At 43.3% G+C, this 14,375-nt stretch overlaps 1 protein-coding gene across 1 annotated transcript; it reads right to left on the bottom strand.

Annotated features, from left to right (window-relative positions):
• Positions 1-3,014: 3,014 nt before the first annotated feature.
• Arl14 (ADP ribosylation factor like GTPase 14) lies at positions 3,015-3,593 on the bottom strand. The gene has a single exon (XM_031376022.1). The coding sequence runs from the start codon at positions 3,591-3,593 to the stop codon at positions 3,015-3,017; it is 579 nt and encodes a 192-aa protein (XP_031231882.1).
• Between the last annotated feature and the right edge of the window lie 10,782 nt (positions 3,594-14,375).

Genomic DNA, 14,375 nt, shown 5'->3' with positions numbered 1-14,375 from the left:
TTTCAAATGTTATCCCCTTTCCTAGTTTCCCCTCCAAAAACCCCCTCCTCCTGCTCACCAACCCATCCTTTCCAGCTTCCTGGCCCTAGCATTCTCCTACACTGGGGCATAGAGCCTTCACAGGACCAAGGGCCTTTCCTCCCATTGATGACTGACAAGACCATCCTCTGCTACATATGCTGCTGGAGCCATGAGTCCCACCATGTGTACTCTTTGGTTGGTGGTTTAGTCCCTGGGAGCTCTGAGGGTACTAATTAGTTCATATTGTTGTTTGTCCTAAGGGACTGCAAACCCTTCAGTTCCTTGGGTCTTTTCTCTAGTTTCTCCATTGGGGACCCTGTGCTCAGGCCAATGGATAGCTGAAGGGGAGAGTTTCTAATAACAGGAAAATAGCATGTTATCAATTTGCCATATTTTAAGAATGTATATGCTTACTACACCAAGTACACATACCTCAAGCTTCTAATATTTTTCAGTATTTAGGTATTCTGCATTGAAATAAATTATTTAAGTCTTAAAATTAATTTTAAGATTAAATTAAAAACAAATTATAAGGGAAGATGTCTGAGGCTTCTGTCAGTTTGTGAAACTCAGAAAGACTTATGCTCTGTGCCTTGACATCACCATCCCAGAGCTCCCTAAAATCATAAATCTTTCTATGTGTTTCTTACATTAGTCATTATGTTATCTAGTATACATAGTTTTTGTTTTTCTAAAAATTTTCTTGTTGTAGAATCTATATTGCCTACAGTTTTTTCACCCCTCTGGTATTTGGGAATGAAACCCAGAACATCCTGAATTGCTGGTAAAGCCACTCTACCAGGGAGTTATATGCAAGCCCCAGGTCTTTGTGTTGGACGTTCACTGCAGACAGAGAGGATATATTGGTCTCTAAAACAAACAAACAACAACAAAAAAAAAGTAGCAGACATGCCTGAGTTCTAGTCTTTACTCTGTCAATTTCTCAGTTAAAATTAATGAAAAAAGAGAGCATGAATTTGAAAAAGAGCAAGGAAGGGTATATGGGAGGATTTGGAAGGAGGAAAAAGCAAGAGAGTAATGATGTAATTATATGATCATCTCAAAAAAAAAAAAAAAAGAAAGAAAGAAAGGAAAAAACACAGTAGTTGGCTGGAGAGATGTCTTACCAATAAAAGCATTTGCTGCCAAGCCCATGCCCTCAGTTCAGCCTCCAAAACTCACGCAGTGGACGGGAACCGACTCCTCAAAGTTGACTTGTGACTCCCCAACCCCAAACACCCTGATATAATACATTTTAAAAGTGGCTTATGTGTGTAAGATTTGATATCACCTTGTTTAGCCTCAACACTCACATCTGTAAACTGAAATAACAATGCCTATTTTTTTCCCCCTCAGAGCAGTTGTAGACACTAAGTGAGAAGATCTGGGAAGCTGTTTATCCCAAAGACTGCTCTATGCATTTGCAACCCACAAGTTACCATCATTACGTGCCTTCTTCACTCGGGGCATACTATGAAGCACAGAAGGGTCTTTGCTGAGCAAATAATAGCTACAAGGAGAAAGGAGAATGTAAAAGCACTCTGGAGGCCTTCACCCTGACTTATTTTTTTTAAGACTTATTTTCATTTTTTATGTATATGTAAGTGTGTGCCACATACATGCTGGTGCCCAGAAAAGGGTGTCAGATCTTCTGGAACTGGAATTACATGCAATTAATTGTGAGGCATGCGATACTAGTCGGGAACTCCACACAAGTCTGCTGGAAGAGCAGCAAGTGCTCTTCACAGTGGAGTCTCTCCAGTCGCTCCAGCCCCACACTAAACTGATTACACCTCCATGCCCCCCACTCCACCCCCCATCTTAAGATCTGTAGCCACTGGGGCTTCTATGGAGCTCAACGGCTATATTCTACACCACAGGAGGCTGGCTGGAGTGGAGAAGATGAGAGTGTTAGCTACAGAGCCTCTCTGCTAGCTCTGCTCCTCTCCTGGAGAGTCCAGCTCCACCCTCCGCTGCTCTGCTGCTCGCCCTCCAGCCACCCACCCACCCCTTCTCTTGGTCATGATGGCTTTGGAGATTCATCTAACTAGGGTACATTTTCTTGACTAGCATACACCTGTGTGGGGTCCCTGGTAATTAGATACCCCTCCTTTAGTTCCATGTCTCCTAAGAAGTGTTTCCTGTTTGCCTGGGTGTCTCTCATGCGATAACAGGCCGCATGTACTGCTGTGCTCCAGGTCCCAGAGAACTGCACGGTCTCTGAGAACAAAGTCTGGCCTGGCTTCCTGCTTGGTCAGTATCAAGAGCACCTGAGTTCCTGGGTAATGAGGCTGCTGAGCTCCACTGAAGCTGGTCCCGAGGCTGCTGCAGAATGTGGAACGCTAAACTCAGAGGTTACCCTGCAGGACAATATTCCCTCTGGGCACTGATCTGAGAGAGGGAGGGGTATGTGTGTTTCAATACACATTATATGAAATGCTCAAAGAATTCATTAAAAAAAAATATTTTTTTTAAAAGATAAAGGAAGTTACCAACAATAGATTTCAAAAAGCTGACAGCATTTGGGTATCTGTTACAAAACAAAGATTTTCAAAAGGTTAACATCCACAATTTAAGCTTCTTTTTGTTATTTTCTCACCACTCAATTACTACCCAAGAACAGGGTGGAAATTCAATTCCTGTAACATCTGGGAACTACATGAAAAAAATCCTGACTATATAAGGAGACAGCTATTTAAACTTTAGTGATCATACAAAATTAATAAACATTTATCCGACTCTGAATATGACTTTCAAATCACCCAACACGTTAACCTTTACAAAATATAAATTCTTCCGTTTCAATGATCATTACCCCACAGTTTGCTTATAAAGCTCTTTCTTAAGCTGAGCAGGGTGGGAAAAACAAATCCGGAAAAGTTTGCCGACTCAGCAACTTACGTTGTTGTTGTTGTTGTTGTTGTTGTTGTTGTTGTTGTTCCCCCTTTAAATGGGAAATAAAACAGAATTCCCATTTCCACTTCATCATTGTCTCATTTCTGTTTGAAGATTGCTAAGGTCTCTCTTGTCCTCCGGTGGCTTTTTACAAACTCAGTCAATTTCCTGAAGCCATCATCCAGCCCTTCTCCTGTGACTGCACAGCAGGGTTGCACATACCAGTTCCTGTCGCTGCACAGCTTCTTCACCTTGAACATCCTGGTGATGTCTTCAGCGCTCAGCGCTCCTGGCAAGTCTTGTTTGTTGGCTAATATGACGACCGGCGTGTTTTTGATGTGCTCGTTCCTCAAAATGTGCTTGAACTCTTTGCGAGAGTCCTCCAGTCGCTTTTTGCCTTCGGAACAGTCCACCACGTACACCAGCCCGTGCGCGTTCTCACAGTAGCAGTCCCAGACAGTTCGCATCTTCTCCTGTCCTCCAACATCCCACACAGTGAGTGTAAGACTGCTCTGCAGCTGGACCATTTCCACGTTGAAGCCGATGGTTGGGATGGTCGCAAGAGTCTCGGCAAACTTTAACCGGTAAAGCAGGGTGGATTTCCCAGCTGAGTCAAGTCCCAGCAGAAGAATGTGGGCTTGCTTGCTTTGGGGGTTTTTAGAGTTCAGTAGACCCATTTTAGGCTTTTTCTTCCTTAAAGATTGTTTCTTTTGGCCTGAAACAATGTGTCCTTTTCAGGTCTTGGATGTAAACGTTTAGGAAAGGAGAGTAAAGTGCCACAGTTGTAGCCTGCGAACAGGTGCCTGTCTTCGTTATACTGTAGCTTATCAACTTGATTATAGGCAAACAGTGTTTTATTTGCAGTCCCAGCCAATCCTGAAGAATCTGTGGGAGTAGCCAGCAGGTATCACAGTAGCTCAAAGGGGACATTCTTTGTGCGTGAGTAGGATTAGGAGTGGCCCGGTACTGCGGCTTTATTCATTCTCCTACGTCCAACAGTTTGGAAGAAATCAAAGAGTAAGGCGTGCACGGGAACCCCGTTGCAGAATGAACGCAACCTTTTGTTTTAACCTACTTTAGGTGACATTTTGTAGATCTGTCTTATCCAGTTGTTAATAAGTGTCAGGGCTGCCTAAATGCTTGGAGAGTTTATCTCCCTCTTGGGATCTACATGCTTCCTGTTACCAGATTACTTGGAAGAAAACTTTGAGCCCTTCCGGGTTATCGTAGCCTTGGTCTCAGAAGCAGAGCATCGTTTCTCAATCTTCCAGGCAGGGAACTTTCACAACGGACAAGACCAGATTTCCCCAGGGAAATTTTTTACCCAAACACTTTTCAATAAAACAGACTGCTCAAAGATGGCAAACTGAGTACACACAAGTATGCGTCTCATCTCCTTCCCAACACATCACGATAAAAGGAACACACAAAGTCATCAGAGAGTCCATTAAAGGGCAAGACTTTGACAAATATTCTAGAAGACAGAAAATAGGCCTATTGGGATAGAACTGAGGCTGGGGGTGGGGGAGTGGTGTGCTGGGCTGGGAAGAGCAGAAAATAAATATATTCCTAAAACAAGAAGCAGATAATATAAAAAGGAACTCAGAAAACAAAGACAATCTCCTGAAAACTTATTTTTAAAAGTAGACATTTTAAAGCCAGGCACTTATGCATGCCTTTAATGTTAGCACCCAGGAGGCAAAGGCAGGCAGATCTCTGTGAGTCCAAGGCTAGCCTGGTCTACAGAGCAAGTTCTAGGACAGCCAGAGCTACACTGAGAAACCTTGTCTTGGGGGAGGAGTGAAGTAGATATTTTAAAAGCTTTATGATAGGTTGAAGGCAAACATTAAAGGAATGCATCAGAAGGCTGAGAATGAGAAAAAGAAGAGCCACCTGAGTCACATCTCAATGACAGAATCTTATTCCTCAGAAGATAGAATGCATGTTAACAGAACACTGAAGAGGAATTTTAATTCAGCAACGTGGCAGCTTTGGCAAGGGATCACATCCACTGACCTTCTAGGTCTGTGTGATTAAGCTGAATTACAGTATGATCTGGCTGGAATATAGATATGCCCTTAATATACATCTTTATTCCCTAACAATGAAGATGAGGTTAGTTTGTAGAAGGAAGCACCTATGTTTAAAGTGACATCTAATTGAAGGGCAGACAAAGTGACGAATGAGAGAAAGATTTGACAGAATGAGTCAGAGATAGGATATGTCCAACTGACAAGAGAACAGACAGAAAAGGGAGGCAACTTAAGAGCAGAGCAGAGAAAGAAAGGGGTGGTATGATGAGGAGTGTGTGTGTGTGTGTGTGTGTGTGTGTGTGTGTGTGTGTGTGTGTGTTTGTGTGTGTGTCAAAGAGAACAAGATAAGACACAGAACAAGCCAGAGAATGAGAAGGAGCTAGGAGATTAGAAGTTATTGCTGAAATGAGTATGAGGCCATTCTGAGCAATTCAGTGAAAAGCTAGAGAAGCCAGACTGAATCAGTCAGCTTGGAAGATTAGATTGTATGCAGGCTAGAAGCTTCCAGGCCTAGGCCTAGGGATGGTTAAAACAGAGAAAGAAGTGATCTGGGCTCAGCCTGAGCTATGTAGTGTATTCAAACAACTTGAGTACGGCTCTTATCTCATCCCTCCATCTAGGGAAATAAAATCGACATTTACAGAACACTCTCAAAAAAACAAAAACAAAAACAAAAACCATATGCATGTGTTTCCTGGTGCTAAAGGATGAACTCTCAGGCTGGAATGCTCGCTCAGTGGGTAAAGGTACTGCTTGCACAAACCGAAGTGACCTGAGTCTTCCTCCAGAACCCGTGGAGAGGTGGAAAGAGAAACCTAACTCCACAAAGTTGTCCTCTAAATGTCCACAACAGCATGATAGCAAGTGTGTGCGCGCACGGTGTGTGTGTGTGTGTGTGTGTGTGTGTGTGTGTGAATCCAAAACATAATTTGTTTTAAAAAGCTTTAAAGTAAATAATTGAAATCTCTAGATGGGAAGACTACCTTTAATGCTTAACAATATGACTTTTATGAAAGAACTTGAGGCATATGACAGACATGTTTTATTTTTACTGAAAATTTTTTAAAAAGTCAAAAGTCTTCAGGTAGACTACTATATGCGCTAAAATACACATATAAAGAAATTAGGATCTGAAGAGATGGCCCAGCATTTAAGAACACTTGCTGTTCTTGCAAAGGAGTGGGGTTCTGTTCCCATCACATCCTGGGACAGTTCACAACTATTTATAACTTCAGCTCTAGAGTATCTGGCATCTTCTGGCCTCCTCCAGCACCCATACAGTGAAATGCATATTCACAAAAATTAAAATAAAAAATTATACAGGTGGTTTTAAATTTTAAATTTTTAACCAGTTCCCTATGTCTCAGCAATGAAAGAAATTCCTACTCATCCCACTAGCCAGCCAGCCAGCCAGCCAGCCAGCAGCCAGCAGCCAGCAGCCAGCAGCCAGCAGCCAGCAGCCAGCAGGCAGATATGGAGGCAGCTATGTTATTAATAGATAGATTGCCTGCTCTAGGAACCATGCTTTGGTAAATGCCAACGGACAAAGACAAGTTAGATCAGCCTTTAAAGGGCTTTCATTGAGGAGAAGGTGAGAGGTATACAAACAATGAAAGTAACGCAAATGGGGAAATGATACATTCCATAAGAAAAGTTAAGCTTAAGTGTCTGCGTCTTCCAGAATTGTTTTGGGGCAGAAAGCAACAGGGAATTGTGAGGTGAATCTCAAATTTGGAAAAACACGGGATAGAGATAGAAAAGTAACAGCGTATGCCCGGGTTGTTGTTGTTTTTCTATAAACCTGTAAAAGACACAAGGAAACTAGCTAATTCTAACTTTTTAGACATAAAGAGAACAGGTCTAGACTCTTCAATTTATGTTCAAGTCAAAAAGGAAGAAGAAGAAAAGGCAGAGGAGAGAACATTGAAAGTTGAACATGCAATCATCTTAAAGATACTCTACAAAAACCACCAATTAAAAAAATAAATTGATAAAACAACACCAGCCAGGCATGTGGATCTCTGTGAGTTTGAGGCCACTCTGGTCTACACAGCAAGTTGCCAGCTAGCTAGGGCTACATAGTAAGAATCTAAAAAAAAAAAAAAAAAGGATAAATAAATACATAAATAATCATAACTATTGGGTCAGTAGATTGTGGGCTATTTATTTAAAAGTACTGGGCATTGGCTGGGACTAGGGAGATGTCTCAGTGGGGTATGTGCTTGGTGTGCAAACATGAGAGTCTGAATTCAGTTCCTCAAACAGAAAAGCCAAGTACAGTTGTACATGTCTGTAATGCCAACCCTTGGGAATGTGAGAAACTGGGTGTGGGGCTCACTGGCCTTCCAGTCTATCTGAAATAGTAATCTTCACACTCAGCGAGAGATTACCTTGAAAAATAATATGGCAAGCAATAAAGGGAGATATCCAAAGTCATTGGTTATCAATGATGAATTTCTTGAGGGCAATGGTGGAATTGTGGCTATGAAATAAGACATCCTTGTTCTGAGAACATACTCAATAAGAATGATAACACCAACTGAGTTAACAGGCCCCGCCATAGATATGTATCTATGTAAAGAGGAGTATGTGTAAATATGGCCTTAGTTTGCAGCTGGCAGGGTTAGGTGAGTAGGGTTGGATCCTTTATACTGTTATTGAAGGTTTTATTTTTCCCTCCAACTTCCTTCTAGACTTGAATGTTTTCAGAATGACTTACTGAAAGGAGCTGAATTGGAATGAGCTGATCAAATCAGGCTGCCTTCACAGACATAATTCAAGTTCTAGAAGTGAGTATACATTTTCCAAAGGTGAACTTGGAGACTCTGAGTGCCACTTGAGCTCTCTCTGCTCCATATTCTGAATAAGTTAAACATAACAGAAAGTTAGACATCTACTTTATATTAAACTCACTGATGTGTCCATTGTTGGTGCTGGGCAACCTTCATTTATCTAGGCCACAATCAGTATAAAAGTATCACATCTTGGATGCTTACTGTTAAATAAGCTCACCTTTTCTACTTCTTTCTGAACTTTGGCTGGCTTATTCAACTCAGCTGTTCTGGTTCAAACCTCTCTCCAAACCAACTGATTTCAATCTGGATTCTCTCAGTTTCTCACCAAATTGCTCTGCTTGGCCTCCAGAAATTTGTTCTAATCTTCTGGCTTCTTCTCATTCTCTGGCTTCAGCTGCCTCTGCTGACCTATGCTAAACTGTGTGAACTCATGAACAAACTTACCTCCACTGACTCCTAACTGATTTTCTCCCAGCACTGCTCTTAAATAGTGAGAGTTGGGTGTATCCTACATCTGACTCATTCTATCAAATCTTTCTCTGGTTCGTCACTTTGTCTGTCCCTCACTTAGAGTTCACTTTCCAACATGGCTGCTTCCTTCTACAAACTAATTTTACCTTAAAGTTGTATACTAAGGGCTGTGTCTGTATTCCAGTTAAAGGGGTCAAAGGTGTGGTAGGTCTGCATTCCAGCAGGATCACATAGACCTAGGTCTTTGTATGTGATCCCTTGCCTCTGTAGCCTGTTGCTGGATTAAAATTCTTCTATAGATGAGGATGCTGCTATGTCCATGTCTTTACACTTGTTCACATCAAAGCACAGGTCCCTTTTTAGCGTAACTAAAGAAAAATCAGTAAGTTGGGAGAATATCACAGTTCATTGATATTCTCTTCTATACCAGGGAATAGAACAATTTCTGTTTAGGGTCCTACAAATGTTTCAACATCTTTTGATCCTCTCTCAAAACACATTGGAATTTTCTCATCCCACATAAACCCAAGGAAAAGCAAACAATTTGGTTATTTGCAAGTTGTTTAGATTTTTCAAATACATGTAGGATTGTGAGCAAGTCACTGGCCTACTTTGTACTATCAGAAATCTGGGGAAGAGAAACAGATAGTCCTAAGCTAGCAGATCACTCGGTACTATACGTTTGGTGGGCTAACCAAATGAAGGAAAGACTTGATTCTTGGAAGAAAATGGCCACTTCCCCATTATCTTTTCCCCCACAGATAAAGAATATATATCTACATATGTTAGCTTTTGTAGGCCTAGAACATTGCCTGCTTTTTTTTTTTTTTTGAAAAAGTCTTAAAGAAAGATGTGATCCTCCTGAGGACAACCCAGTAAATCCTCACAGTTGAAATTATCCACGACCCTTCCGTCTCTGCTCCATCCCTGCATTTCTTTTAGAAATTTTGGGTGGAAAGGTGGGTTAATGTCCTTATTCCTCCTCTGGGGTTCCTGCCAGGCTACCCCAGAGGTGGCCTCTTCAGGTTCCATCTCCCCTGTTGGGCATCTCCACTAAGATCACCGGCATTGACTCTTGGGAGCCTCCCCAATCTCAGATCTCTGGGACTTCCTAGAGATTCTCCTGTCCTCCCTATCCCTATCTCCCCATGTCAGTGGCTCAACATAGCCCCAAAGACCCTGGTCTGGGCAGCTGCTTGGGACCAAGGAGATGTCCAAAGGCTGTGCAGAACTAGCCTTGACTCTCACTGGCTGAGCCACTCTGGAGAGCTGGCCCTACCTCTCACCAGCTGTAGCACAGGAGAACAGGCCCCGCAGCTTGCCTGGGCAGCACAGTAGAACTGGTCATGGGGGTGGGGGAAGGGAAACTGGGGGAGAGGGGAAGAGTGAAGCTCAGCTTAGTGGTATAGATAAGGGAGAATTGGTAAGCTGACCAAATCAGGCCCACTCAGGCCCAGATCCAGGGCTTTGAGTTGGCCCATGCCAAAATCTACCTCATCTATTAACTGTTGGGGCATAAGAAGGGGGTCTTGCTGATCCAAAGCTGCAGGATCTCTGTGACACAGGGCAACAGGATAGCCAAGAGGAGTCCTGGAGAGGATCCAATATTGATGGTGTAACAGAACCCAGAGGCCTTGAACCAGACCAATGCCTCACTGCAATGAACATTTGCAAGTAAAGATGTATGGACAAAAGGGCATACTGCATGACAGACACACTGAGGCACACTGCAGCTTCCATGAGATGTCTTCTATGCTTTGTTTTGTTTTGTTTATTTTTATTTTTTATAATTTTCTTTTTCGGGGAGGTTGCAAGGGCAGATGCATAGGGATGGGGAGCTGAGTGGGCCTGGGCTGTGAAACTCATGAAGAATCAATAAAAAGTTTAAAACAATCCCTGAGATGCAGGAGAGATGGCTCAGCAGTCAAGAGCACCATAGCTCTTCCTGAAGACCAGAGTTCTAGTCCCAGCACCCATGTCAGGTGCTCACAGCCACCTGTAACTCCAGCTATTACATGGAAATCCAGCTCCTCTGGCCCCTTCCAGTACCTGCACTCACTTTCACAGACTCACATACATAATTAAAAACAGCAAATACGAGCCAGTCATGATGGAACAAGTCTTTAATCCCAGCACTCAGGAGGCAGAGGCAGGCAGATCTCTGAGTTCCAGGCCAGCCTGGTCCACAGTTTAAAAGCTCCAGGACCAACAGGGCTATGCAGAGAAATCCTGTCTCAGCAGCGACAACAAAATAAATATGAGTCGTTTTGAAGATAACTAAAAAATAGCCCTGAATTTTAGCCTTTTCCAATCGAGGAACAATAGGATGATTACCATGAGAGCGTTTCGTTCTTGAGAAAATATGTCCCTTTACACTGGCTCTTTCCCTTGCACTCTGCCGTTTCACTCACCCTTCCAATAGAATTAAAATGAACTGGAGGAAAATCCAGCACAAGAGAGGCAGAATGGAGTCTATGGTTGGAACAGGAGGGAGGCCATTGCACCCCTTATCCTGATGAAGATGAAAGATTTATTTAAGAACAATGATGCAGGCACCTCTGACCCCAGTAACTCATAAAGCAGCCAGTATTTTCTGAAGTCTGGCTAGCCCGCAAGTAACAGGGGCAAAACAAAAGAAAACACACAAAACACACAAGCAAACCATCACCACCAACAAAGCAAACAAAGTAACAAAACAGGATTCTGTAACGCAGACCACCATGAACCTAGCAGGTTCCCTTTCAGCTTCAGTGCTAAGACCATGGCTGGCTCAGGTCTCCATTGCTTTAATGCTGCTCGTCTCTACAATATTAATTAAACCAGTGGCAAGCACTAGCTTACTACTGTTTGCCAATAGGTAAAAGTCTACCCTTTAAGAAGTAACTGAAGGTAGAACTATTTTTTTTTTTTAACTTTAAAAGTGGGGCTGGAGAGATGGTTCAGACCTTAGAGTGCTTGTTGCTTTTCTAACACCCACTTGGGTGGCTCACAATTGCCTGTAACTCCAGCTGTAGACGATCTGAGCCACTCTACCGGCACCTGCAGGTGCTTGTATACGTGTGGCACACACACACTCACACATATACACACAAAAACCAAGCATTTCAAACCTTTCAACTTTACCTTTTTTAAAAATTATTTTATGTATTTACATTTCAGCCGTTGCTTGCCCTCCTGGTCCCCTCTCCCACAGTTCCTCATCTCACACCTCCTCCCCCTTGCCTTGGAGAGGGTGCTCCCCCCACCAGACTTCCTCCTTCCCTGGGGTCTCCAGTCTCTCGAGGGTAAGGTGAGTCTTCTCTGCTATGTATGTATGGCGATCAGGCAGTCCTCTGCTATGTATGTGCCGGGGGGGCCTCCGACCAGCCCACGAGTGCTGCCTGGTTGGTGGCTCAGTCTTTGGGAGATCTCAGGGTAAGGGTTAGTTGAGACTGCTGGTTTTCCTTTGGGGTCATTCTCCCCTTCAGCTTCTTCAATCCTTACCCTAATTTAATCATAGGGGTCCCCAACATCGGTCCAATGGTTGGGTGTAAGTATCTGCCCCTGTGTGTAAGTACACCATGGCATCAGTATTAGTGTCAGGTCTTGGTGCCCCGCCCCCACCCCCCAGGAGATGGATCCCCAGTTCAGCAGGTCACTGGACTACCTTTCCTTCAGTTTCTTCTCCATTTTTGTCTCTGCAGTTCTTTTAGAGAGGAATTCTGTGTCAGAAATTTGTATTGGGGGTTCCTCCCCTTGAGGCCCTGTCTATTCCCTCTCCCTACTGTTGGACATTTTGGCTAAGGTCATGAGTCCTAGGAGTCTCTCACCTTCTGGGTCTCTGGTACTTTCTAGAGAGTTCCCCCACACACATACCTCCTACCTCCCACCCCCAGCCCCTACTGGAGGCTGAATATTTCCATTCATTCTCCTGGCCCTCTGGGCTTCTCTTTTGTTCCCTCCTCCTCCCTTACCTGATCCTGTTCCCCCTTTCTCCTCCCCCACCCAAGTCCTTCCCTCCCTCTGCCTCCCGTGATTATTTTCTACCCCCATTGGAAAGCAGAAGGCATGTTAGAAGTGAGTATGTCAGGAAACAAGTGTGAAAGGAACTGACCTGGGGGAAAATGGCTACATGGTCGCTCAAGTGAAGATCACCTGAGACTAGCCTGGCATGGGAGGAAGCCTGAGTGAGAGATTCAAGATGAAAGCTCAGCCAAAGAACAAGCTTTGTGTTAATGCCATTCTTGTTCTTAGTCCTCCAGAGGAAGGGTGGTGAGAGGGCAGAGTGAGACCACCTTAGGTGCTGGGTGGCCTACTAAGGCTCATCATACTGCTGCAGAGGTAACAGTGCAAAGGGTCAGGTCAAAGCATTTCTCTGGTTTTGCTTTTGTGGGCACCCCACACCCTTGCTTTTCTCCTTTTCCCTTCTTGCTTTTGATTTCTCTCTTTCTCTTTTTCCCAGCTGAGGTTATATGACTAGTGACCAGGGAAAAAATAATAATGATAATGATGATGATGATAATAATAATAATAATTCTTCAACATTGGATTGTTGGACTATATTACAGGCTAAAGTAATATGGCTTTCTCAGCCAGGTGGTGGTGGCACACACTTTTATTCCCAGCACTTGGGAGGCAGAGGCAGGCAGAAGCCTAGTCTACAGTGCAAGTTCTAAGACAGGTGTACTGGTTGGTTCTGTGTGTCAGCTTGACCCAAGCTAGAGGTATCACAGAGAAAGGAGCCTCTCTTGAGGAAATGCCTCCATGAGATCCAGCTGTGGGGCATTTTCTCAATTAGTGATCAAGGGTGGGAGGGCCCATTGTGGGTGGTACCATCCTTGGGCTGATAGTCTTGGGTTCTATAAGAGAGCAAGCTGAGCAAGACAGGGGAAGCAAGCCAGTAAGAAACATCCCTCCATGGCCTCTGCATCAGCTCCTGCTTCCTGACCTGCTTGAGTTCCAGTCCTGACTTCCTTTAGTAAAGAACAGCAGTGTGGAAGTGTAAGCTGAATAAACCCTTTCCTCCCCAACTTGCTTCTTGGTCATGATGTTTGCACAGGAATACAAACCCTGACTAAGACAAAAGGCTATGCAGAGAACCCCTGCCTTGAAAAAATTAACAACACAACAACAACAACAACAACAAAACAAAACATGGTTTTCACCCAATAACTTGATTTTGGGCTTTTTTTTTTCTCTCTTTACGTTGTCTTTTCCTGAAAGTAGTCCCTCTCCTTCCCATTGAGCTGTACTGTCCCGGATACCAGGTTTAAGGTTGTGGGAGATATAGTGTCAATATGTTCCTGGCTGTTTATACTAATTAACATAAAAGTTATTCCAGCCTGACTGATGTAAGCCAGTAACCCCAGCACTGTGGTGGTAGAAGGAAGAGAACTAGAATCATAAGTCTAGCATACCTAAGCTACAGAGGTTCTGTCTCAAAAAACCACAAACATGCATGCTAACAAAAGCAAACCATTCTGCCCAAATTTACCATGTTGTAAAAAGATTAATTTATATTTTAGGCTTGTTTGTTTGTTTTTTTTAATTGTATCTGTGTGTAAATATGCACATGAGAGTGCTGTATCTGTGTGTAAATATGCACATGAAAGTGTTGTATCTGTGTAGGTATGCACATGTGAGTGCTGTATCTGTGTGTAGGTATGTACATGTGAGTGCTGTATCTGTGTGTAGGTATGTACATGTGAGTGCTGTATCTGTTTGTAGGTATGTACATGTGAGTGTTGTCTGTGTAGGTATGCACATGTAAGTGTTGTATCTGTGTGTAGGTGTGCACATGTAAGTATTGTATCTGTGTGTAGGTATGCACATGTAAGTGTTGTGTCTGTGTGTAGGTATGCACATGTAAGTGTTGTATCTGTGTAGGTATGCACATGTGAGCGAGGTACATGTAGAAGCATCAGATTCCCTGGGGCTGGAGTTCCAGGTGATTATGAGCTGCTTCCTGTGGGTGATAGGAACTGAACTCCAGTCCCTATTCCAGCAACAGCAACAAGAGCTCTTTAACAGTTGATCCACCTCCCCAGCCCTACACTATGCCTGAAGAGCATCAACACATTAGTTGAAAAAAAAAAAGGAAATAACAACAAAATCAAAAGTGCATTTCTCTTATGCTCATGAGAGTTCACTAGAATCTTAGCTTCTCAGAGACAGCCTTGGA

Source organism: Mastomys coucha, unplaced genomic scaffold (genome assembly GCF_008632895.1).
Source record: "Mastomys coucha isolate ucsf_1 unplaced genomic scaffold, UCSF_Mcou_1 pScaffold16, whole genome shotgun sequence".
Taxonomy (NCBI): domain Eukaryota; kingdom Metazoa; phylum Chordata; class Mammalia; order Rodentia; family Muridae; genus Mastomys; species Mastomys coucha.
The sequence above is the reverse complement of the archived record's forward strand: the minus strand, read 5'-3'. Positions and strand labels throughout refer to the sequence as shown.

Excerpts from the sequence above, each read along its gene's own strand:
- Arl14 (XM_031376022.1), bottom strand. The coding sequence starts at position 3,593 with ATGGGTCTACTGAACTCTAAAAACCCCCAAAGCAAGCAAGCCCACATT.